This window comes from Bacillus rossius, assembly GCF_032445375.1.
Source record: "Bacillus rossius redtenbacheri isolate Brsri chromosome 4 unlocalized genomic scaffold, Brsri_v3 Brsri_v3_scf4_2, whole genome shotgun sequence".
NCBI lineage: Eukaryota > Metazoa > Arthropoda > Insecta > Phasmatodea > Bacillidae > Bacillus > Bacillus rossius.
In genome coordinates, this window is record NW_026962011.1 from 28,215,175 (window position 1) to 28,240,802 (window position 25,628).

At 40.0% G+C, this 25,628-nt stretch overlaps 1 protein-coding gene across 26 annotated transcripts in view; it reads right to left on the reverse strand.

The window, feature by feature from the left end:
- The window catches only part of LOC134542275 (voltage-dependent L-type calcium channel subunit beta-2), a 271,740-nt gene that overhangs the window by 21,546 nt on the left and 224,566 nt on the right, over positions 1 to 25,628 (reverse strand). For 8 of the 26 annotated variants that reach the window (XR_010076770.1, XR_010076767.1, XM_063386399.1 and 5 more), the window contains 3 exons: positions 11,512 to 11,628; positions 7,799 to 7,918; positions 4,655 to 4,817 (listed from right to left, as the gene is read on the reverse strand). Coding sequence is in view for 20 of the 26 variants with exons in the window: in XM_063386399.1 (XP_063242469.1) it covers positions 4,655 to 4,817; positions 7,799 to 7,918; positions 11,512 to 11,628 (400 nt within the window). In the remaining 6 variants the exon portion in view is untranslated. Of the gene's footprint in view, positions 1 to 4,585; positions 4,818 to 7,798; positions 7,919 to 11,511; positions 11,629 to 22,978; positions 23,386 to 25,628 lie in introns of those variants that run through there. The other 18 variants (XR_010076772.1, XR_010076768.1, XM_063386410.1 and 15 more) reach the window with 6 other exon arrangements.

The window sequence follows — 25,628 nt, forward strand, 5'->3', positions numbered from 1 at the left end:
CTGACATTCTGGATTATTAATAATACTTTAAATAGCCTTTAATACATGCATATTTGGAATTATATTTTTATAAACAAATCTAACACCCTTATTTATTTTATATCGAAAAGTAAAGCGGCATGAAGAAGCAGGCTCAGTTGTGCTATAGAACACAGCATCATAGCTACAGTACAAACTTAAAAATAAATCATAAGTCAAGAACAAGCACCTGCTTATGTGGATGCATTCTGCCCTTTTACAGCAGAGAGCAACACCAATGCATCCACAGTAGCACGTTCAGCCATGCGTGATTCTATAGCGCTACAGCTTGAAGCTCTACAGCGGTGCCCAGCACATCATTCTGAAACTTCTGTTTAGTACGTTTTAAGATATTTATCAGTGTTAAAAGGAAAATTTTTAGCTTTCTTGAAAGTTTTCCTGGGACAGAGCCTGACCTGGAAACTGTGTTTGAAATATCATGAAGCTTGCAGACTTTAGTGAAGATAAAATAACCACAAATAAGTGCAGTAGTGTTATTCGTTGCTTGTAAATTTTCTAGGCAATGCAGGGTAGGGCCAAACAAATTATTTTCTTTACTTAATAATTTCACGAGTTCGGTATTAAAAACTTCACTACTGCTGTTGAGTTAATTTATCATGATTAGCTACAGTGTGTGCTATAATGTGCATGTGACCGACCTACCCCAAGCCGGCTGTGCTGCGAGCAGAGAGGCATGCGACACAAGCACACCCACTATCACAGCCAGCAACAGACACCATGACGTACATTACCGAGCACACGTCAGTGGCTATCAGTATAGTCAACCACCTAAAGATGTCCAGTTATTGACTAGCGAAAAGTCACAGAGACTATTTTATTCGAAACAATCCAAAATACTTAAAAATAATGCTACATTGTTAGTGTGCCTTACTTGAACCCTCATTTATGAAGATCGCTCTGAATTAGTTTGGAATAAGCACATATTTATTACTTTAAAAATATCATGTTTGATTTAAAATAAGTTATACTAATTTATAATTGGTGAAAGTTTGTGTGTTTGGATATTTGTGTGTTTGGATATTTGTGTGTTTGTGTCTTTGAATGTTTGTTAATCAGTCACTTCTTTACACCCTAATCTATTTTGAAACAATTTGAAAGAGAGCCCATATGCTACATTAATACATATTTCTCTACGAATACATACATGTGAAAGTTTAAATGTCTGGAGGTTAATTACTTGATCTCTTCTTTACTATTTAACCGATTTTAATGCATTTTGGAAATGAGGAAGCACATTAAAAGAAACATTTTTTATGCCATAAAAGCACAGTTACTTATGGAACAGCTATTTGAATTTATTTAAAGATATAACACACTGAAAAACGAGCCGCATTAGTGATATAAATAAACAGTAATCATTATTATTTTGTTTAAATTTTATATAAATTTTTTTAAACCTTATATTTTATTATTTCCAACCACTATAAGGTGATGATACTGTTAGTATAAGTTATTTTCATAGCGATATATACACATATATATAAAGAGTTGAGTGCATCAGAATACTTTGTAACAAAACAGAAACTGAACCAGTCAATGGCAGGTACCACAGCTAGCGATATGACATGAAAATACTATCCATAAATTAAAGGAAGAGAGAGTGTATACAGACTACGCAAAACCTGCTCATGAGGGCTAAACTGATCTCACCCTAGACAAGAAATGCTGTCAAGTGGAACAGTAAGGAGTACCTGTTTTTATGGTTCACATGTTGAGATGTTTACCATGTGGGTAACACCAGGCACACAAAAACACAACCCACTAACAAATTAAAAACAACAAAAGAAGCAGAAGGCGGTGAGAGCTGCACTGCATTCGGCCGATATACATAACTGTTATGACATCATGCTCAAACATCCCCAGGTTTGAAACCCAACTCTCCCTTCAGCATAGTGTGGTTCACAGCCAAAAAAAAAAAATGTTAAGGGAACATCATTCAAATTTGAAAATGCAACCTGCAATAACACTGAAATGCGTGGGGAATCACTGTGCTGTGTGTTTCTATTTCCGCACAGAGCAATAAATTAAGGAAGAATAGATATCGATATTAAATTGCAACCACTAAATCCAGTAAAAAATTGAAAAGAAATCTGTATGACTAAAACATCAATATCCCACCACACAAAATTTGGAGGACATAGTTTTAAAACCTGCAACCCTAAGAACCCTGTGCAACTAACATCAAGTACCTATGAGATACGAGCACAAGGATTCTCCCCCCCCCCCCCCCCTTCTAGGTATCCTGCATCAGTGGAAGATCCAGAAGGAGTTCCTGGGTATGTTCGTCAACCTCCCCCCTCCCCGATGTTAATTGCATAGATTCATAAATTCCACAAAGTATAAAACACGACTACAAAGCAAACAATATGTACAACTTCATATTTTCTGGTACACGGTCCTCTGTAACAAGGATTTCCTTGCAGTTTAATGTGTAGGTAGAATTGTTTTTTGCCTTTGATATCATCCAAACAGAAATTTTATCGCTGAAGTTATTTTTCTTACGTAAATAACATTATTATTTGTTCTGTGATAACATGTGTGTCATTTATAGCATTAAAAACGTTTTTTTTGTTTGTTTTTTTACAATGCAGCTTGTGTTATTAAAACTCAAACTCTGTTCCCGTTCTTCATTGAAATATAGCTGTTGCTTTAGTTGCCTAAAAGCTTCGACAGACCTCCAGCCCTACAATGTGTGAGGCAAACCTCTGGATGTATCTACTAATTGCAATCCCAGCCTCCCTATCAAATGGAACATGAAAAGTATGTGTAGGTGATATATACATGTATATACATATATATATACACACATACATAGTGAGTCTGAATTCTACAGACAAACTTTTTCTGCAGGTTCATCTCGACTAAATAAGTTTGAAACATATACGACTTATGGTCTAAAGTGTTTCGAGTTTGAAGTTGGAGCTGAATAACATTTTTGTTGACAGTAATAGAGAAAGTTTTTAAGATGGAACACTAAGCTAAATGTTTAATTGAATTATATTATACAACCACCGTGAACTTTGTCACTGATGCTAAATTATTTAATTGAAATTTATTACTTTTATTTTCCACACATTTTTGTGATGTATTACCAGGTACTCCTATTTATTTCAATGACAATGACAAGGACAAAATTCGCGGTGATTGTATAAATCGGATCAATTGAACATAATCCGGACACTCAACATATTATCTTAAATATTTTCTCTATTATCTTGCATATACATAAATGAATGCTTGTGTGTTCGTCTTCTATATACACAAACGCATCGTTCATCCGACTGAGTTGAAACTTTGCACTCTTGACCTTCGAAACAAGGGGAATGTCTCTGTCTCAGTGAGATTTCGATAAAACGAAACCTTAAAGAATAATTTAATTATTCTTGGTGAAATCTCGCCATTCCATCGTCGTAGTGCAGACTAACCACGAAAGAAATCAGGCTATTAAATGCAGTTCACTCGGCACGAGACAGAGAGTGCGTGTTGCATGCAATCGGCGAGCTATCGATATCGATATTTGACTATGCAAGCGCACTCTGTACAGTAATCAACTTAACCAAATATAGTCTTTATAAGACTATAAGATTGAAAACGGCTTTGAAAGAAACTTTACACATCACCAACTTACTATTTCTGTTAATTAAATCAGTAACCGGTAATATCCTAACAAATAATGGTTGTTAAACTTTAAAATTAATCGTTTTATACGGGAAAGAAAATTATAGGCACCATTTTAAACAGGAAAATAAATAAATAAAAATAAAAATTACGTATATCTTACTGACGGGAACGAAACATTGGACCGTATTGAACCGGAAATCTTTGTAATGGTAATTACCATACTGTCTAGGTCACGGCTGTATAAAGGCTAATATGCTACCAATGTATTTAATAGCTTGAAAAGAACTCGCTGGAAGAATCGTAAATATGCCATCATGTAGTGAATATTGCTAAATAAACACAATACCAACACATTTGCAAAAAATTATGATCAAACTTCATTATAAACAAAAATTATTATTTTTTTATGCAGAAGCTCAAAAAGAGGTTAGAGGTCGTTCTTATTTTTACTTCAAGTATTAAAATGGTAAAGATTGTACACACCAACTCCCGTACTTCTTATCCCCACGAGGAAGGTCAATGTTCAAGTGATACCAACCCTTAAAGCAAAAAAAAATAATGGTAGTGTGCGAGTCGAGAGAGAGATAGAGAGATAGAGAGATAAAGAGAGATATAGAGAAAGTGAGAGAATGAGAGGCAAAGAGTGACGGAGTGATATAGAGAGAACTGAAGTTTGTCGGTCGAATTCAGACTCATCCTGTATATATGCACGTATCATACTTAAAAGTCCGAACTGACCAGCCTCGCCAAGAACGGAGGGTTTTACGCAAACAGCCCTGAGCCGAACAGCACGTGTATGGGGGACGTAGGCCTACGCGGTGTCGTGTTGTGTGTTATTCGCCACAGACCGCACGCCACAGACAGTGTGAGAAGGCGGTGAGAAAGCTGGCAGGCAGGCAAGGCATGGCAAGGGGCAGAGACGTACCGGGGGTGGGAGGGGTGGAGCCGCGGGAGCCGGCGCCCCTAGCGGCCAGCACATCGTTGACTACCCCACCTAGGTTACTGGACGAAGACGTCTTCGAGGAGTAAAGCTTGGAATTACGGGCTTGTGTCTGCTGCAGCCTCAGGCTCTCCAGCTTGGCGGGCGAGGGGATGAAGCCCACGTCGCAGCCCTCCTTCACGAGGCGCCCGATCCACCAGTTGTTGTCGTACTTCTCCTGCGCAGAGAAGGGTCTCTCGCGTCACCCGGTCCACGACCCGGAGCCAGTGGCGGATTCATAAGGGGGGGGGGGGGGGGCGCAGGGGGCGCGCGCGCCCCCCCTTCCCTTGACCAGGGCAGCCCAGCACCTTTGAATATATATACTGTATAGAAGTCGCGAGTGGATAGGATTTACTCTACGTTTTTCAGAAGCGTATGATGAGCAGCTTGGGAACTTCCCCGCTGCAGTGCGCTGCCGTAACGCCCTGTATCGTCTTAGTTGTTATTTACACGTTAGAGGGCAGCACTGTCGCCCGCTGTCATTCCCCGCACCCCTCATCCATCATTCGCTGCAGCTCAAGGTCGTTTAACGGGAGGGGGAAGGGGTGTTTGAAGAGTTCGACACTTGTCCGCTAGGGACCACCGCAAGTCGATGCCCTAGAGATGGTGGCGATTGCGGCGGTGAATTAACCAACTACCTCAAAACCGTATTAGAAATTTTAACCTGGGCTGGCGACTTCTATACAGTATATATATTCAAAGCCAGCACCAAGCATGGTTCTTGACAAGGGGAGGGCGCGCACCCGGCCGCCGATGTTATACAATACACATTCATACACCTACCTTTAACGACTTCATGTCTTGGAAACAGTTTGGACAAAGTTTTATTAAGCTTTGCCATGTGACTTGATTAGTTTTACACCAATAGCTCAAGATGTCTTTTAGCGGCGGGATAAATACGTGTGTCAACAACAGCAAATATTCGGGTGAGACGTAAATGAAACGGATAGAGCTTGGAAAAAGATCTCTGGCTGCATCCAAGCAACCAAGGTGACGTAACAAGGGAGTGTGTGGAAGAGGTAGACCTGCGCCCCCCCCCCCCCCTTGAGATTTTTCTGTATCCGCCACTGCCCGGAGCACGGTCGGCCAACCCTGCCACAACCCACCTTTACAGATGATGGTCATCAGAGACTCATGCAGGCAAGGCATGTGTATTTTCCTGCACTAAATAAGTTTGAGCTGGTTTGTGGTAGTAGATTTCCATCTCCGATAGGAGTTCTAAAATACAGGGGCACAACAACTAAATTTCCAAAGGGGGGGAGGAATGGCTTTTATAAAGAATCATCGATCCCCCCTATTGAAGCGGGTGGTCCGGGGGTCCTCCCCCGGGAAAATTTGTATTTAAAGGTGGAAAATGGTGCTATTTAAGCAGTTTTATTATCTAAAAATTGATTAAACAGCACTTTCTTTGCCCCCATTGGCCCCCACTTAAAGGTTTCAGAGGGGGGGGGGGGCAAAATACCCTTGCCCCCCCTATTGTTGCGCCCCTGCTGAAATACACCACTTTATATGTGTATTTTCAAATACCTAATACTATTTAGACACCAGACCTTCAAACAATGTTCACTGCTACACAGACTGTTATAAATACCTGACACTATGTTCACTGTTCAGCGCAGATAGCATCGTTTTCATACTCTCTCTTAACCAATAACATATTTTTAACATTTTAAATTAAACTGCCGAAACTGTTTTTAAACTGATTGAAATACCACTGGAAAAGGTAACAAACACTACAAATAAGAAGTATCACTAAACAAATTATATACTTTGATGCAGCAGATCCAAAATCATTACTTATTTACACTACAGCACCGTAACCTTTTTTAGTGATTTTATACACTATTGTACAAGAATTGTATTAAATGGGCTTACAAATCATTCAAGCACTAATTATATTTTTTTCAAGTTTACACATCTACAGGAAGATACTGGTAAGCAATAAATTTTTTGTTGGATTACGAATGTTAACATTGTTTAACACGTTTCATCATGATAAACTAATAAGTTTACAGTATGACATAATGCTCTGTGTTAAGTGATGCTATCATAATTGTTACAGGCCCTCTGCGGCCGTATTTTATAAGGCTCCGTACTCATGTGGAGAAGGTCGAAGATTCCACCCCAATACCTCTGTACCACACAAGTGTATGAATTAACATCAGGTGGCTCATGTCACACTATAATCTTGAAATTCCCGCCACCTTAAGTATCTGTGCATACCCGTGTGATGCCACACTCTGCAAAATAAAATAAAAAAATGGACACATGACATTCATAGAGACCTGTAAAATTCGCGGATTCATTTCGCGATAGGATAGAGTCCAAATACTTTTGACATTATTTTACTTCAGTGATTGGGCCACAGTTTATCTGAAGGACTCTGGGCCAATGAAAAATCTTTCACAGAAGAATTAGCGAATCACGATCATTCCAGTCAAACAGGTGTTACGAGTCGGTAACCAATCAGCAGATGTAATTTGCACGAGTGCACAGAGGATCATGGAGTCTATCCTTTAGGGATTTGAAATCGCTAATTTTACAGGTCTCTTAAGTCATTCATGACTCCAAAAAGTTTTTTTAGCTAAGAAGTTAAGGCTTTTGATGAGGGGAAAAGGTCATGAATTCGATTCCCAACTATGTATTTCGGGAGTTTTTGATCTCGAGGAACATGTAATTCCTGATTTCAGGCCAGGGGCATCATGTTCATGCTGCAGGGGAACCTGGGGCACTGCGCCCCAGGGGCGTAGCCAGGATTTCTTTTCGGGGGGTGTTTACTTACACCCTGCCCCCGTACTAGGGAGGGTGGTCCGGGGGCCCTCCCCCGGAAAATTTGTGATTTTAATGTGCAATTTGGTGCTATTTAAGCACTTTCGTAATTAAAATATTGGATTTAAATAACATATATTTGTGTCCCAACTTTATGATATTTTTAACGAGACACTGTTGAAAACTCACTGCTGAATATTAAAGGTTATCGGCTCAAGGGTTCTTTCTTAGTTTCATCTAAGTGCATTTGCAACAGCTAGACAAGTGTAAATTTTGTCATAAGTACATATATTTTTTTATATTTCGGGGGGGGGGGGGGGTGTGTGTTTGGACACCCAAAACACCCCCCCCCCTGGCTACGCCCCTGGCGCCCGGCTCACGAGCACCCACCTTGATGTGCAGGAAGTCGCGCACATCGAAGGACACCGCGCTGCCGTGCACGGGGGAGTCGTCGTCCACGGAGCCGTCGTAGCTGACGTTGGTCCTGACCGCGAAGGCCACCGGCTTGGTCTGCAACAGCCATTCCGCCGCGCGCACCCTCCCAGCGCCGTCTACCCAGCGAGGTTCGTCGTCACATCTGCTTCCAGACTACATCATCCGTCCGCACACACTCTGGAGTCAGCTTTGTACAGACACAACGTACGTAATATTTTCTTTCTTATCGAAGGCTGTGACGCTACATGGGTTTCACAGTCACATTTATAAGTAAGAAAACATAGTACAAACAAGTACAAGTAAATATGTTCGGCAGGGGTCTGAATCACCTAGCTCGCATGCGATTGCACCCCTCTTGTAAATGATGTTTTGTCGATAACGAGAAAAATGGAGGACAGATGCAAGAACACAATCCAGGGAGTCAGGAAAGGAATCAACCATGGCTTCGAAATTTGAGTTATTTTGTGTTAGCAGGTTATTTTTTTCCACGAACTTGTTTGTTAGCTGAGGTTACATAATGTCAGTTGTTTCTGTCTGTTTTTATAAGTATATAGTCATTCTATATGTCAGGTGTACAACAGCTTGAAGTCTCAATCCTTTTGTTAAATAAGAATGAGAACTCGTCAAGTCCTTAGCCACAGTTTTCTGGTTAGGGACTGTCCTAGAACTTGGAAACCACGGAAAACCAGGACTCGAACTTGGGTCCTACAGAATTTTAGTCCACAACGACCCCGCTAAATGAGCTCATTGTCAACGAAATTTGAAAGCAACTTAAATAAATAAACAACCACTATCACCTCGATCAGTGCCGTATCCCACAACATAACCAAGACAGGATTCATGACAGTATGGAAACGAGTCAGGTAAGGATAAACTAGGTTGGCCCACAGTAATCTCCACCACGTTTACCACACGCGAAAAATACTTGTACAGTTCCACTGCGGGTTTCGAGTCAGCTAATTGGCTGAGCAGCGAGTGGTCTGCTTTACCCATCTGGTCCTATATGAAATTGTGGTTCCGCCTTAAGAAAATGCTGTCTGTTGTTTCAGTAGTGCCAACCTGACTGTTCAAGATACACCAACATTTTTGGATTTCTCTGAATTCCTTTTTTGATGGCTAATTATAAATTTTGTCAGACATAGTGACAAACACGAGCGGCTCTAGATCTTTTCAAATTGAGCAAAAATTTATTATTTGTATATGAGAGTTAATGTGGCCAATGTTGTACAAAAACATTACAGTCATATATACAGTCAAATCTGCCCCAAATTGGTTGACAAATGCTTGTTGTTTATGGTGTGCTCAACTAAAGTCTGGTTATTTATTATATCTGTGATATGTAAGTAACAGAATTCGCTTTGCTTCTTGGTTTAAGCTGCGCCAAAATTTTAGTGTTCTCTAGTGTTTCGTGAGATGCTAATGAGGCCAGATTTTGAGTATTTACCCCATGAATCTGCTTCAGAGACTATGGTTAACACATGGATACTATGTTATAAATGTCTCATTGAAAGTTTATTTAAGACAAATTTTTATGTTAAAATTCACATTTAAATTATTAATTCATGATCAAAAATAAATTATTACAGATATATATTAAAGTGCAGTCCGAAGAAGGTTTTCATCTTCCATGGAAATAGTTGAAAGATATATTATTTATTAAAATCCCGAACAAAACACTATAATTGGTAAAAGTAAATAGTAAAAGGAAACATTCTGATATGGAAAAATTGTAAAATGTAAAATATCTAGGAAAAGTTTAAACGAGACTCAATTGGTATCTTTCCAGCTGCTGGCCAAATGAGTCCTTTTTCTATAAAAAAAAATTAAAAAAAAAACATTGTTTAATTTTTTAGAATAATTTCTTCTAATTAATAATTAAAGTTCATTTCACAACCTGAATGGTCTGGGGAAAAAATTGAACCTAAAAACTCCACTGAAAATATTCAAACTGTGCTGCAAAAACAAACAGAAATGCAAGAAACAAAGCACGAGAGAAGTCAAAAAATAAGTTTCCCTACATTTCATTCAGCTAATGATGCATGCAATTACATTACTATAATGCACAGCTAAAATTCGTGACTTTTTACTATTTTCTAGCCATGCATGAGTGTCGGTGTAGACTTGCTAGCATCTGTTGCTGCAGTGAAATTAAATTTTACCACATGCACTTTTTTCTTAATCTAATGGAATTAAAAAATATATACAGCAATTACGACTGTTGCAGTAGAACTCACTCTAAACTAAATATAATTAAACAGTCTAACACACTTCATATTCGAACCACACGAACCTCTGAGTGTCCTCTCACAGTCTCCAGGCGTCAGACATCATGAGAGATCTCTATCGACATAGGAAAGAGCTGTAGAGCACAAACAACAGCTAGGCGAGGACTTTACCATGTTATTCCTTCATGGAATATATAAGATGACTCCTTTGTTGCCTGTTTACAAAGCAGTTTAGAGATTTCACAAGACTCGGCATATAATGCAGAAGGATTATCAGGTGCCATTAAAATGTTATTATTTCTACCCATTAGTCAAACAAATATTGAGCTATCGAGAGACTATAAAGGAAAACCTTAAAGTGGCCACAGCCAATTTATGTGGAAGTAGTTGAATCTTGGAATATGACCGTAAAGAATCTACAGCGGCCAAGATAAACTTATACAAACCATATAAATTCCTAGATTATTTGAGTCAATACCTTAAGGTAATCGCTTAGTCACATAGTTTATTATGATACTGCAGTTATGGAATGATGCATGCCATATGCCACACTGTGAGATTTTTTTTGCATTGATTCACTCGGCCAAATGTAACAGTGAGCACGCAATGATTAGGCAATGAATTCTGCGATAAACTGCACTCGGTGCCTGGTCGCACGCAAGGACCCGCCATCCGGGGCTTGCCAGGAGACACGTGCCACCATGCACCAGGAGAGAGCGGCTCAAAAGGGAACATGTTGTGATGCAGACAGAAACGAGGCGGACCACCACTTCGGCGATGCCACGACCAGAGCACAGCCGACACCCGATAGCAGAGAGGGCGCTGGGAAACTTAGTTTGTGACTCCTCCCACATGGTAGCGAGTTGCAGTCACTTTCGCCTGCGGACATTTTCACTACCGATTCCATGCAGGGGTCTCCCCTCCTGTTTAAGGGCCAACAGTACTGCCGTGGGCTTGTTAACCGATGGTTGCACACTCACGTGCTTTTCAACATTGTTAAATGTAATGTCATTTTGTATTTCATGTAAATTAAATGCAAACTAGTAATTTCAGCAGGCTTTATTTAAATGCACCGCACTGTATCTCGAACATTCAAAGTAAACTCTCAATGCACCAACTGCAACGGCCATGAAATATGATATGACAGTTCTTTTGGCCAATGAATAGTTCAATGTCGGGGTCCCAAATTACTTACTGTGCGATCGGGGTCCACCGCCTACACCATGTCACACTTAGCATGTGTCAGCAGTAGATGTTTGAAGAGGAGTTTCGGTCAAGAAATACAATGCTGCAGAAATTTCAGCTCAATATATATTAAACATTTCGGTTAGTTCTTGATATTTGGACTAAGACAAAGTAGGAACTTTGCCAGGAGTGTCGCATGTAGATCATGCTCGCACTGGAGGAATGGAGATTGGTGAGCGGAGAGGGGCGGGGACTCACCCGAGCCTTGTCCAGCTGACTGAGAGCCTGCTTCTCCTTCTCGCGTCTCAGGGCCTCTTTCTCCTCGTCCAGCGACAAGTCAGACGACGGCTGCGAGTAGTTGGAGTCGGCCGAGCCCTGGCACAACACAGCGTCACAACAAGCCCTCGTCTGCAGGGAGCGGGTTCGAGTCCCTCCTCGCCGGGACAACACTCCTCTCCTTCAGGGCGACGCAGCCGGGACAAACTGAGGTAATGTACGCTTGTAACCTGGTTGCCAACGTGTCACTGTGCCCACTTGCGGCAGCAAATTGAAATATAATAGAAAGTCCACGGTCCAAAACGAAGTATAAGACAGGACGTATCATGGCACCTTGCTTCATCAATTACATTACGAAACAGTCCGATTAAAGATGAAGGTATCCCTTATTAGGTTACAGATGTGACTAGTTTTCCCAAATGCCCAAAATTGGTTTCTGAAATGATCAGTAATGCGGATGTTTGCATTCGTTGCTCTCTAATGCGATGCACTAAACGAGGATCCCACTTTCATGCGAATAACATCAGGATCAGCACGATGAGAAAACATAGTCTTGCATCCCCAAGCCTACTCCTAGTTATCCCTTTGTTTTGGAGGGCAGCAGCATTCTGAATGCCGTTACTTAGTCCGATGAGGCCATGATCGGCTCTAGCATCAAACGCCCCAGTCTCTGCATGCAAGGTACTGACAGGGTGTGTGGTCTCTCGTCATGCCACATGCATATTTGTGACTTTAAGCAGTGATTCTATAATTTTATAAATTGCAGGTGTGTAGCGCAGTTAATGCATTTTTCATCTATATTGTGAGTAAATTTCAAAAAAAAGAATAACACTTTTTTTTTGCTAAAACGAAAAATCTTATACATGATGTTCTATATGCAAAACGTGCAGTCTTGTGTGCATGTGTGCTTGCTTGACAACAACAACAACAACATTTACAATCAGCTGCACTGCCAAAAAGCTCTGTCTGAAAGCACGCAGGGAAAGTTCAGAACTTAAGTCACTGCATGTTGATCTCAAACACTAAAAGCGTGATCCACGCACCACAGCCGGCAGGCCGACCCAGGCATCCACATGCGTGTTCTTGCAGTGCAATACTCAAACCTAGAGAGCGAAAAGGATTTACAGGAAAAAAAAGAAGATAAAATTAGGTTTATTGTAGACATCAACTTTAGTTCGTCCCCTTGGGGATTAATTCAGGAACATGTATACAATTAAATGCCAGGAAGACAGTAACCACGCTCAAATGAACACTAACCACCTCGCAGCAAGTAACACGGGCATACCGTGATGCTGGACTGAAGAATAAGCTGCAAAAAAAATTAAGTTGAATAAAATTAAGGCGAAAAAAAAGTTGCTTTGTATTAACATCAACAGAAACAAAAAACTAGTTGAAGACAGCAACGAATATCACAGTTGTGGCCCAAGACATCAATCATTTCCATCCTCAGTGACAACTAAAACCCCTTTACTTGTGAGAATACAGAGGACAAAGAATATAGTTATATTTGTGGTTCCAGTTCATACAACAGTCATATTGGAAGTCTTTGTGCGGTACGGACACAAGCGTTTCGGTAGACGTGCAGTCATCATCTTCGCTCGTGGCTCAGGGAAGCCTAACACAAAGAAAGACGAATGAGTGTAGGAACGCTTCGACTCCCGACAATAACCCTGTACCACCCGAATGAAAGAGGAGCCTAGAAGGCGCAAGTCAAACACCGCTGATAACTCCCCGGGGGCAGGAATGTTGCCTGCCAGCATGACCGTGTGTCGTGTGTCGAGTGTTGCCTGCCAGCATGGCCATGTGTCGTGTGTCGAGTGTTGCCTGCCAGCATGACCGTGTGTCGTGTGTCGAGTGTTGCCTGCCAGCATGGCCGTGTGTCGTGTGTCGAGTGTTGCCTGCCAGCATGGCCATGTGTCGTGTGTCGAGTGTTGCCTGCCAGCATGGCCGTATGTCGTGTGTCGAGTGTTGCCTGCCATCATGGCCGTATGTCGTGTGTCGAGTGTTGCCTGCCATCATGGTCTTGTGTCGTGTGTCGAGTTTGCCTGCCAGCATGACCGTGTGTCGTGTGTCGAGTGTTGCCTGCCAGCATGACCTTGTGTCGTGTGTCGAGTGTTGCCTGCCAGCATGGCCTTGTGGCATGTGTCGTGTGTCGAGTGTTGCCTATCCAGCTACTTGGCGCTGCGAGTCCTCTTTGCTTTTGTTGGCTTTATTATCGGGTTGATCGTAAATGGTACATTTGAAAGTATCCCATTGAGAGACATTTATGTAATTTTTGAAAAGAAAGTCCAAGAATATGCAACACAAATTGGCCACACATAAGCCCTATTTTTTAATGACTAGTTTGTTGACAGTAATGGATCCCTGTGTGAATACAGTTACGTAAATGTGATGGAAACCTATAAAGTTTGCAGACTATAATTTCGGAATATATTTCACCATCAAGCTGGACATACCTAACTGTCCCTCAGATATTGTTCACTGTTTATTGGCTGTCGCTTGTGTTAGACGCCACCTCCGTCTTTCAGTGAAACACGTGTCGGGTTCTTCTAGCTCGGATTAACGATGGCCAATCACACAAGACATTGAAACGTACAGATTTGTAAGGCAGGGTTGTGTTAAAAACCAGGGGGGAAATGTTGGTGTCTCATCAATGTTTCAAGTGAAAGAATTATTGTGTAATGTCAATAAATTTTTATCATCTACAATTTCATAAGGGCATGGTGTTGAAACAATAAGAAATAAATTAGTAGTTCTTTTTTTACCGGGGACTCGCCACAGGGACTTTGGGGCGGAGGCCCTTCATTAGATTTTTATAATTATTTCTGTTAAGGTAATATTAAAACGTTAGATACAATATAATTAGCTTAATGTACATTGCCTTATTTATATGGTCAATATAAACGTTCTTAAGAGGCAGGCGATACGCAGACAGCTGTTTGACATGTAGCAATGTTTGTATAATATCTTGTGCCAATTTACTGACGTCAATGTTGTCCTACTGAGGTATCAGCCAGCCAGGCAAACAAACAAGTTTACTCTGTACAACGCACTTGGTTTCAAGTAATCTCTTGTGCAAGCAAAGGGATGACTGCGAGTGTGCCCCGGGAACAGGATAAACTTCCAGAAGTCCACGTGCCATATCTGCAGTTGTGTCCGAGTACACAGCACACGCATCGCTACATCCCTTAGCAGATGTAGCCACAGTTTAGAGGGCGCATTTCTTTTACTGCTAGCGTCACCTGTTGACAGTTTGGTCGTACTAATGTGCACGTAACCATTTTGAGTCGTGATACATACGAATATTCAGCAAAACGTAAATAACAACGACCAATGAATTTTTTTTTAATGTAGCGTGACTGTCATAAATGTCAGCGATTAAATTAAAAATGTTGCAATGTCTCTCAAAATACTAAAAATATTTATAATGATAGTTAAATAGCTACCCCTGGAAGTTTTTAGTTCCAGTTTTGGTAATTTTTATTAAGGTTTTTCTTTGTCTCTATTTGAGTTATCAATTACGCTTATAACGTTTTAAACAAATCGTATGCCAAAAATATAAAGTAATATAACATACAAACAAAATAAAACACTATTCCGAAGGTGTTGGACGCAGGGACGCATCAGTGGATGCGAAACCTCGAGTCAGTGGACACGTGTAGGGATGCGGCAGCCCTTGTGAGGATTCGGAAGCAACAACAAAATGACCGCGTCCACTACGATGCACTTCTGGTGGGATCCGTGAGGCTAGTGTTCGTGTGCGGCTTGGGAGAACTGTGGGCGCGACCGCGGCTACGTCGCCGAGCAGGCGAGACACTTCGGGCTCGTCTCAGCGCTGAGGCACACGTGCGACGACTGAGCTGTGTGGAGTGTGAGAACCACCGTCACCCGGAGTTCCTTCTTGAAGCATCCGCTCGGCCGAGGGACTGGCTGTAGTCTGACTACAGGCCATACTGAATCAGCGGCAGTGAGGCACAACAATTCCTACACTCGTTCATCTAAGGTTCGTGTGCGGCTATCGCAAACAACGAGACCACCCATCACTTCCTGTCCACTAACGGCCAGTTGCACCATCCTGCTCTTCTAACCCCGATCCCGGATCCAGTGATCTTGGCCCAAGAAGGATCTAAGGTTCATTCCTCTGAACGTTGCGTCAACAACATACTTGGACCGCACTAACTTTGATCGCGTGAACTATAGTTCATACATTTGCAATATGCGACAACAGGCAGCAGGAGTGTAGGAATAAATGTAAGGTGCATTTATATTGGTGGGGCTGGAACGATATTAAGTCGCTACAATCGATTGTGACACGGCAAGCAAATGGTTTATGCTATTGCCACAAGATAGCAGCACACATAGCCGTTGTCTCATCTTTTGAATTTTAATGAAGACTTAAAACGTACACGAGTATTTAAAAATAAAAAACGAAACAGTCGGATAGATGAATAGGTTTTGACTTTAAAAAATATTTAATATGAAAATTAATTATGACGAAATAAAATGTCAAAAACATTAAACTGAAAGAGCACGCATTTCAAAACTTAAAAAATAGATGTGGGCGTTTCGCGTAAAAAGAGATTGTAACATTAGAATAAGTAAAATTTTTGATACGTGTATTATATGTGGTCTGAAATTCCGTAAATAATTCTATAATATTAACTTCTAATTAAATGTCCGTGCATAAAGTCCGTGCTCGCTCGGTATCGATCCGAGGTCATCGTTGCGACACCCCCCCCCCCCCCCCCTCCTCCTTGCCAGGAGAGTCGGCGCACACCGCAATGGCCGGTGTTTCCCCCCTGGCCGTGGTGTGCGAGCTGACAGCGGTGCTGCCCCACTGGCTGGACTCGGGAGCCAATCAGGGAGGTGCTGGATGAGGGACGAGTCAGCACCCAGTTACTGTAGTCCGAACCTGTGGCGGTCCGTGTTCTTATCCTTATGTGTACGACGCCACACTATCACGCGGGAAACAGCCCTGTTTACAACTGCGATGTCCGACGTCCAAATCTACTGATTTCTATAGTAATCACCAGAGCGCAGTAAATATAGAGCGGCAAAATAACCGTTTTTAGATTTTTTTTATTACTTTCATGTTTTGTACCTACATGCGTGCGCAGCTAAGTTTAGGATATTTAGATAACTTGTGAAATTTGTGGGAGTTCAAATCATATTAAATTATTCTGAAAGGCAAACGTTAATGCTAATGAATGTCCGTTATTTTTGGTTTACCTTTTGAAGCAGACTGGAAACAGTAAATTCTTCTATGCTATATCAAAGGACACAGATTTGGGACAAAAAGTTCAATTTGACCAACGAATTCGGACCATCGCCCACGCCACACATGACGTCAGAGGGTCACGTGGGCCAATCAGTGATCAGTGACTGTCGGACACAGTTTATGACATTGAAATTGTAGACGGGCCTTCAAATGGTCAACCCAAGCGTTGTTTAAGCAAGCGAGTTGACGGTAAATTAGCGTCACGTGTTATCCGTCGAGCCGAAACGACGCCCCTGGACACAGCGCGCTACAAGGCAGCACAGACCAGGGAACCACACACCCCGATGACTTGCTGTTTCTTACGACGCCATGTGTTAATCGCACAGTCTATGTCGAATCATAATCATTTCAAGGAATGTTTAGTTGGCAATAATTCGCCAACGTTTCTATTCCACTGCGTAATATTATGTGCGAGAAATGACTTAATTCACGCAAACGCACGAAACCCTGGAAGCAAAACCGACCTCGGGTCCATAAGTCAGTCCTGTTTTAACCTTCATCAAATATAGCACATGCCCTTCCCACTGGCAGGTCCAGCGAAAAATGTTTTACTTTTCATCAAAAATAACTACCTAAAAAGATTTTTGCTTTGTTTTTATGTTGATAGGTTACAAGAATAAATTACTTCAGTTTGTGTTAGTTTTGTTGTTCCGCTCTGCTCATAGATAGAAATGATTTGGAAGTTACTGATAAAGGTGGACAGAAACTGTCGAGACTGCAACAGTTTCTGTCTTGGAATAATCATCGATTTTAAAACAAAGTACTATATTTAAACTATGATTACTAAACACATACTCTATATTTTAGTTATGTACACAATGATATGTGAAGGAAATTTTGGCAATACCATTACATAAAAACAAATTCATACGAGGTGTGTTACAAAAATTTTGAAACTATGTCCAAAAAATGTTTTCTATGACAAGTCGTTACGGGTTGAAAAGCCCCACGCTGTATTTTTGTAGGCAATCTGAACAAGTTCACTGAAAACCAGCACAAAGCGGGTCTATCACCACAACTCGTGGCTGATTGAAGAAATGTCTTAAAAATGAAATGATGGAAGCAATTTTGTATGCGTCAGACAACCGTGGCAACATAGCAAATAGACTTCCAGCGAGTACCCCGATACCAACATTTCAACCGCAGCCATTAATATTTGCCTGGCCTTTAACAGATTATCAGCTAACAGGAACCTGTCCACGCAATTTGTACAGAACACAAATGCAATGCTCATGTAGTGGAATATATGAAGATATAGTTCTAAATAAATATATAGAAGGTCCGAAAATACAATAACATAACATGGCGGGTAGAATAATATCAAACTGTAACAAGTTTAAACAATTTGGATTTCTATATCATTCTAATTCACTGTCATAACAAAAATTTGTGTATTAAATCCAGATTTAAAAAAAAGACAAAGGAAGAATCAAGCGACATTCAATTAGTACCTTATATTCACTGAAATATATTTCAAAACGTAATATTTACTGATTTTGCAGTAAAATTTCAATACTTTAAAGAGAAATTTCCACTGTTCAAACACACGTCACCGTTGATATCAATTTTTCGCGTAACGAAAATGATTTCACAGCGGTGAAAAGGAGTTTAAATTATTTCAGACTATTGCAAAGGTTGGCGGCGTTTTCTTTGTTTGTTATTACTGGTATTTGTACGGTTATTTAATAAAAACAGTAACACAACCGATAAATAAAATTGAATACAACAAAAATTTTACTGAAATTACAAAAAAGTGTAGGGAACGCATAGAACGGATGATTAACATATACTTTCTCATTTTCTCTTTGTCAGTAAAATAATCCCCAGTTGGCACCTTGGCGCAACACGTGGCGCCCATGGCGGCGACAGTCGGAACTAGCGCTGCACAGCGAGTGTCAGGTGGTTGTAAAGCCCGCCACAGGTGAATAGAACGAGGAGCTGACAAATTATTTTCATACATTTTATGTTAAAATGTAGAGTAATCATTCTTGTTAAAATTTGCTTACTAGTATATAATAGCCGGAACTGGGACTGGCTTCTGACTGTGGTGCTTAGTGCAGGTACGCCATATTGAATTGTGATATCACAGCGGCCATCTAGGATGACCTTGACCTTCACCTTTTATCTTGACCTTGACCAGTCGGCCATCATGGATACGCCATCTTGTATTCCTCCATGTTGTTTTCCAACCATTTTGTTTTCTGAACTTTCCTCCATTTTAATTATGACATCACTATTGCAATTTTCGCTACGTCACACAATGGACACACAGTACACACGCAGTACACACACAGTACACACAACAGTAGACACACTGGACACACAATGGACCTACAGTACACACAGTATATGCAATGGATACCCAGTACACGCACATGACACACAATGAGCACACAGTACAAAAGTACACACAAAGGACATGCAATGAACACACTGTAAACAAAATGAACACACAGAACACACACTGTAAACACAATGGACTCACAATACACACACTGTAAACACAATGTACTCACAATACACTCACAGTAAAGGCAATGGACATACATTACACACAATGGACACGCAATGAACACACAGAACATTTACAGTACATACAAGGACATAATAATAAATTATCACTGCTCTCTAGTGCGTAAAAACTAAACTAACATGGCGGCAGTGCACTATAGCAGGCGAAAACAAGATGGCGGCCTCCAGCAGATGAAAACAATATGGCAGACATCATACTAGCTGGCGATATATTCCTTGTAATTAGTGGTGGGAGGTTAGTCTGCCAGCAGTTCTGTGGAGGAAGAATCTGTCGCCATTTGTATTTTTGCTCCCGCTGGTTTTAACCGAGGACTCCATGATGTGTGTTCCTTGAATAATATTTTATTAAAATTTGATTAATTAAATTTCTTTATAAATTTTAATTTTTTCCAAATTTTTTTTGATATTTATGTTTTTTCAAGATGGCGGCTATAACGAAACTTGCAACATTCTAGAAACCAAGATGGGTGCCATAAATAAATGTGCTACCATGATGTCACACATCCAAGATGGCTGTCTTAATGAAACAAGCAATATTTCTAGAATCCAAGATGACAACCATAACGAAATGTGCAACGGTTGTCTTATATCAAGGATTTGGAATTTTTATTAAAATTTTATTAATTAGCTTTTTTATGAATTTAAAAACTTTTCCCGATTTTCTAGCATAAAAATTACGAATTTTCAAGGTGGCAGCCATAACGAAAATTGCAATGGTGATATCATAATTCAAAATGGCGTACAGTTCTAGAAAACAAAATGGTGGAATACAAGATTGTGGATCAAAATGGCAGATCCAAGATGACGGATCCAAGATAGCTGCCAGGGTCAAGGTTAAGGTCAAGGGTCAATGTCATTCAAGATGGCCAACGTGACATTACAATCCAAGATGAACCGGCACCAAGTTCCATAGCCAGAAGCCAGTCCCAGCTCCGGCCATTATATACTACTTTGCTTACAAGAAAATGACACACCTTTTTTTTTTAATGAGTAACAACATAAAAATATATTTATATTTTAACTTAGTTCCTAGTATATATTTAAATTTTAAATCGTTAGATAAGCATGACATTTTTTTAAGTTAACTCTATAAAAAATAAATTATTTTTACAGCCAAACTTTCATTTATCAATAACATGTTATTGGTGAAGCATATCGGTATTGCCATGATATCCTGCACCGCACAACGCGACACTTCACAGAGGAAACTAGGCACTGCGACCAATGAGGTGCCGCTCTGCTACCAGCTGCCAGCAGCATTTCCCAGCATGCCCCACGCGCTCGCACACTGAAGAGGAGAGGAGAGAGGAGTCTGAGATGCCAACTTTACTCACCACACTTTAACAGTATGACATTATAATGTTTATCAGTGAACAGTGGACATCGTTAAGGCAGCATATTATAAATACTTAATGAAATACCTGAAGTTGACAGTGGTTGTCTGCATTTGTTATTGTATACTGTACTTAGGTTCATTTTCAAAAATCAAGTACACTGTAATGATATGATCAGCAGTCGCTCTCAATTACTCTCGAGGTGCGCCAGGGCCTTAATGAAAGCGGGTGTTCATTAAGGGCAAGTGAAAAACTTGCAGCAAAGTAGTGGTTATGTGCTCTACAACTTTCCTCTTTGAAGTGCGCACACTCATGTTTAGCAACTAAGCTACAAAGCGACTCCACAATAAATATGTGATAAGAGCTGTGTCTAAAATAAGTGATAACAGCGACTAGATCTACGAGAATCCAACACTAAATAAAATAGTAGGCACAGTTTCTTTTGCAGCAAAAAAATAATAATTCAAGTAGATTTTTTTAGGGTTTGACATGTAGCTAATATCTTAGTGATCAAACTTTTAAGTACAAATTCCATACATACAGCGTGAATATCTCTGGTTGTCGCTATAAAATTAGTCGACTTGTTTTGTTTTTATACTATTCGCTACATAGTTATCAAACATTTGAAAGTTTTGACCTCTGTAAAATAAATAAAATAAAAAATAGTTTCAGTTCAGCTGAAGTTGGTAACAAGCGCGACGTCAAGTAACGCCTGGTTGGAACAGGTTTTGAGAAGTTTGTTTGTAGGTACATGACAAGATATGGGTGGTCGCTGAGCGGTGTTTCGGCGGAGGGAGACTTGGGCAGTCGGCTGGGACGAGGGCGGAAAGCAAGCATGCTCTAGGCAAGGCTGCACAACACGTCTCGGACCGCCCTCGGCTGCGGCCTGTAACACTCGCGAAAGGAAGAGCAGGCCTCGAGCTGCGCCATCTTGTGGACAGCTGCGAGACTTCGCAGGCCGCGTCCACGCAACAATAGGTTGTGAACATCATCGCCGTTTGGACAGAAGCGTGCGATTCTTGGACACACCATTAAAAATTAAAATTGATCTATAAAACAATACATAACGTGAAATTATATAATTATTATTTTTTGGCAGAAGAGTCAAAAAAACTACTTTAAATTAGGTTTCGAAAATTTCTTATCTGTACGTTTTTAACTTTGAGAACTTTTAGCAGAATTCAAAGCGTTTTGAACTCTTGTAAGGTTGTTGTGTCACTAGTAAACAATACTTGACATTAAAACTTCAAAATATGCTTTTGGTGAGTTCCATGTTAGAGAATGTTAACGTCCTGTGCCTCACGCTGGAAGGCCTATCAACTGATTAGTAAAGTACCCATGCCCAAAGTTGCACCTTACTCTAGCACCCAGGATGAAAGGTTAGTATGCTAATCACTACACCAATCGTTTTATATATTTTTTTCATTCATTGTTTCATTTCAATGTAATTTGTATTGGCAGCTAGCCAAAAAGTTATGCAGAATCTAGTTCTATGTAATTGGCTAAAGCTTTTTTTTTAACCTATGCCACAAGCTCAGCCAGGCAACAGAGCTCGTGGTCGACTTCAGCAGCCCTACAATTCCCAGCGTGCAAACGGAGAAATCCACGACTTTCGGTAAATTTACAATTTACTTATGCCATGAGGAACAGCACTATCCATCCAGTGAGCTAGCTGGTGGTTAAGCATCAATGCTACAGCCTCGAAGCCTGAGGTTGCTAGCAGCTCGTCACGAAACATGAAGCCAGGCAACTAGCAAGATGCGAGCAGCCACAGAGCAACCGGGCTCAACTGTATTAACTGCCTGCTGCCCAAACAAGAACAAGTACGTGGACCAAGCGACTGTCAGCCTTAAGTCGATCATGTGAAACCGCCAAGAAATTTACTGCTTCCTTAGGCTTCAATAAATTGAACTAAACTTTATTTAAATCGTTTTATTATCACACCTTTAGTTAATATCTATCATGTTTATTCTAAAAGCGCCCAGACTGCTGTTGTGCTCACACTCTAGTGTGGTCAAATAAAATTTTTGTTTCGTCATTGGTTTGACCTGGTCAGAGTCGCAGTACTAGGTGTTCGACGACCTTATCATATTGGCTAGGTCTTCTCTGATTGGACAGTTCAGACTGCACCGGGCCGATCCCGGGCAAGCACAGGGCAGCTGTCCCCCCCTCACCCCGGCTACTCTGTGGCCAGCCAGGACAGCTCAGGACAGCTCAGGACAGCTCAGGACAGCTCAGGACAGCTCAGGACAGCTCAGGACAGCGCAATGCAGTCACGTGCACGAAATACACCTGGGAGTCTTACCAGTGACGTGTACTTGGACATAAGTTAGAAGTCGCGGCGCTAGAGTGCAGCATGCAACACGGTGTCAAAGGCAAAAACACCACAAAACCATCTCGACAAGCACTTGCTGGAACAGAAACTGCACAGAAAAGTGATCACGAGGCCGCACGAACTTGGAACCACTGGCGCGACAGCCATTTCGCAGGTTCAAGTTCTAGTGCCCCTTGCGCGAACAAAAACAAAAACATCAACAAACAAATAACAATATTCACACCGAACACAGACAACAGATAAACCAACTGCAAAGAAAAATAGTTCGTAACAAACAAGAACGTCAATCAAAAACACGAAAGCCATAAACGAAGTTCAAGTGCGTATCCAGCTTGAACAGCGACAGCGAACAGCATGGTTGGATGGCAAGAACAGGTGAACATTCGCGCAGTGGAGTTGGGGAAAGGAAAATAAATAAATAGCAATAATAACAATAATAATGCTGTACAATGGTAATGTGATATATGATATATAAAGGTATATATAAAGGTAGAGACACAGGCTGAAAAGGTGGTTGAAAGCTAAGCAATACAGAATAAATAAAAAGAGAAAAAGAGTAGTGGTAAGTATATATAAAAATATATTGATAAAACTGCTCAAATATTTCCTTCTAATTATTTAGTATTGGCAATTAAATTGTATTGAATATACTCCTAACTTATAATTATAGCCAAAATTTAATATGTAATTATTTGGCTGTAATAAATGTTTGGAATTGAATTTTCTGCAGCAAAAAAAAAAAAAATATATAACAAATCCCTTTTGGCACAACCTACAAACAGGTAGATTTCGAATTACCTATTTCTTCTGAAAATGTTTTGGAAACTTCTACACACTCCTGGAACATGTTAAGAACTTAACGTACATGTTTGCAAATATTCAAAAATAATCATTTAATTCAATGCAGCCAGCATTGCAAATTTTAACGAATTGCATATTATATATTTTGTCAACTATGGTAGTTGTGCAATTATTTTTGACCTCCAAGCACTATATTTCATCCCTTGCACTAATACGTGGTCGTATAAATATCTTTTGGACAAAGGTTTAAGGTAATTTAAAAATGATCAAAAATATATTCCAACAAGTTTGATACTAAGGAAGTTATATGCCTATATATTTTATAAAATTTTCAATTCCTGTTTTTACCGTAATAGTTTTAAAAAAAAATTGTTTCAGCCAAAGGTTTTACATAAAGTTTAGAAGTTTTACAATATATTATAACTGATTTGAATATATATATATATATATATATATATATATATATATAATTAGTCTGAGTTGATGGTTTTGGGGTCTATGGACAATGAAACGAAAAACTATACAAAACTTTTCCGGAATTAGCACCATGGTAAGAGCTAAAATAAGTAGTATTTCTTTGAAATCTACACAAAAGTAACGACCATTTTTATCTTTCTAGCCTTGTTATTTCCACCCCCTCGCAGTAATGGTTTGTTAAATAAAATTTACTTTATACAATGGTTTTCAACAATATTTAAAAAGTTCAACAAAAATAAACATTAATTCTTATTTCCACTCCAGGGTATTTCAACCCCTTGCAGTACTGGTTTGTATTATCAAAAATTGTTTCAGACAAAAGTTTTAGATAAAAATTATGATATTTACAAACAATGTAAACGGATTTGATGGTATTGATGGTATGCCTATTAAAGGAGTTATGAATTTTTTTTTTTTTGTATTTTAATCCCTCCATCCAAGCTTTGCAGCAATGGTTGTTTGTATCAAAAATTATTTAGACAAATATTTTTGTCTATATATATATATATATATATATATATATATATATATATATATATATATATATATATATATAATAATTTGAATGGATCTGATAGTGTGCCTACTAAGGGAGTTATAAATTTTTTTGGCATTCAACACCAGTTTATTCCACCGCTTGTAGTAATGGTTGGTCGTATTTTGGAATTTTCCCCGAAATTATAGCTAAATAATTACGAATTTCCACGATGGCGTCCGAATTCCCAAATGGCGGGCGTCACAGTGATAATAAATGATTACTGCGCTCTAGTGGGCAGTACTCATCACCCATGACACCGCCGTGTGAGGAGTCCCCTGGCTGGACCCTAGAGAGGCACCAAGCCCACTTCCGAGCCGTCGGACAGTCGCGACTGGCGGGCGGCGACGTAGCCACGCCCCTCCCGGGCACCGAGGCGTCCAATCAGCTTCGCGGCCGCTATCTCCGTCACCCCGTCACCAACTACAGTCCTCGAAGCTCCACTGCATTAACTCTACTACTGATGCTTTATTTAGGCCATTAAAGGTAAGTTTTAAATAAAAACTGCCCGACATTTTTGAAGTTATACTTCTCTAGGCGCGTTATAAAAAATTATGCGTGCGCGCGCCCATGCAACGAAATTTTCACAAGACGAAAAAAAAAACTATAAATAAAATAAGGGCTCTATATAAATAATATTTAAAATTATAACTTTAGTTATTGATATAATTATAACTTCAGAGATTGATATAGAATACTGGTCCATATATAAAAAATATTTATTGTGTATATTAGTGATATAAATTCTGTTTACAAACTTTTTCAAGTGTTTTTTCAATGTATTTATACAAGTGAGGTTATGTTACT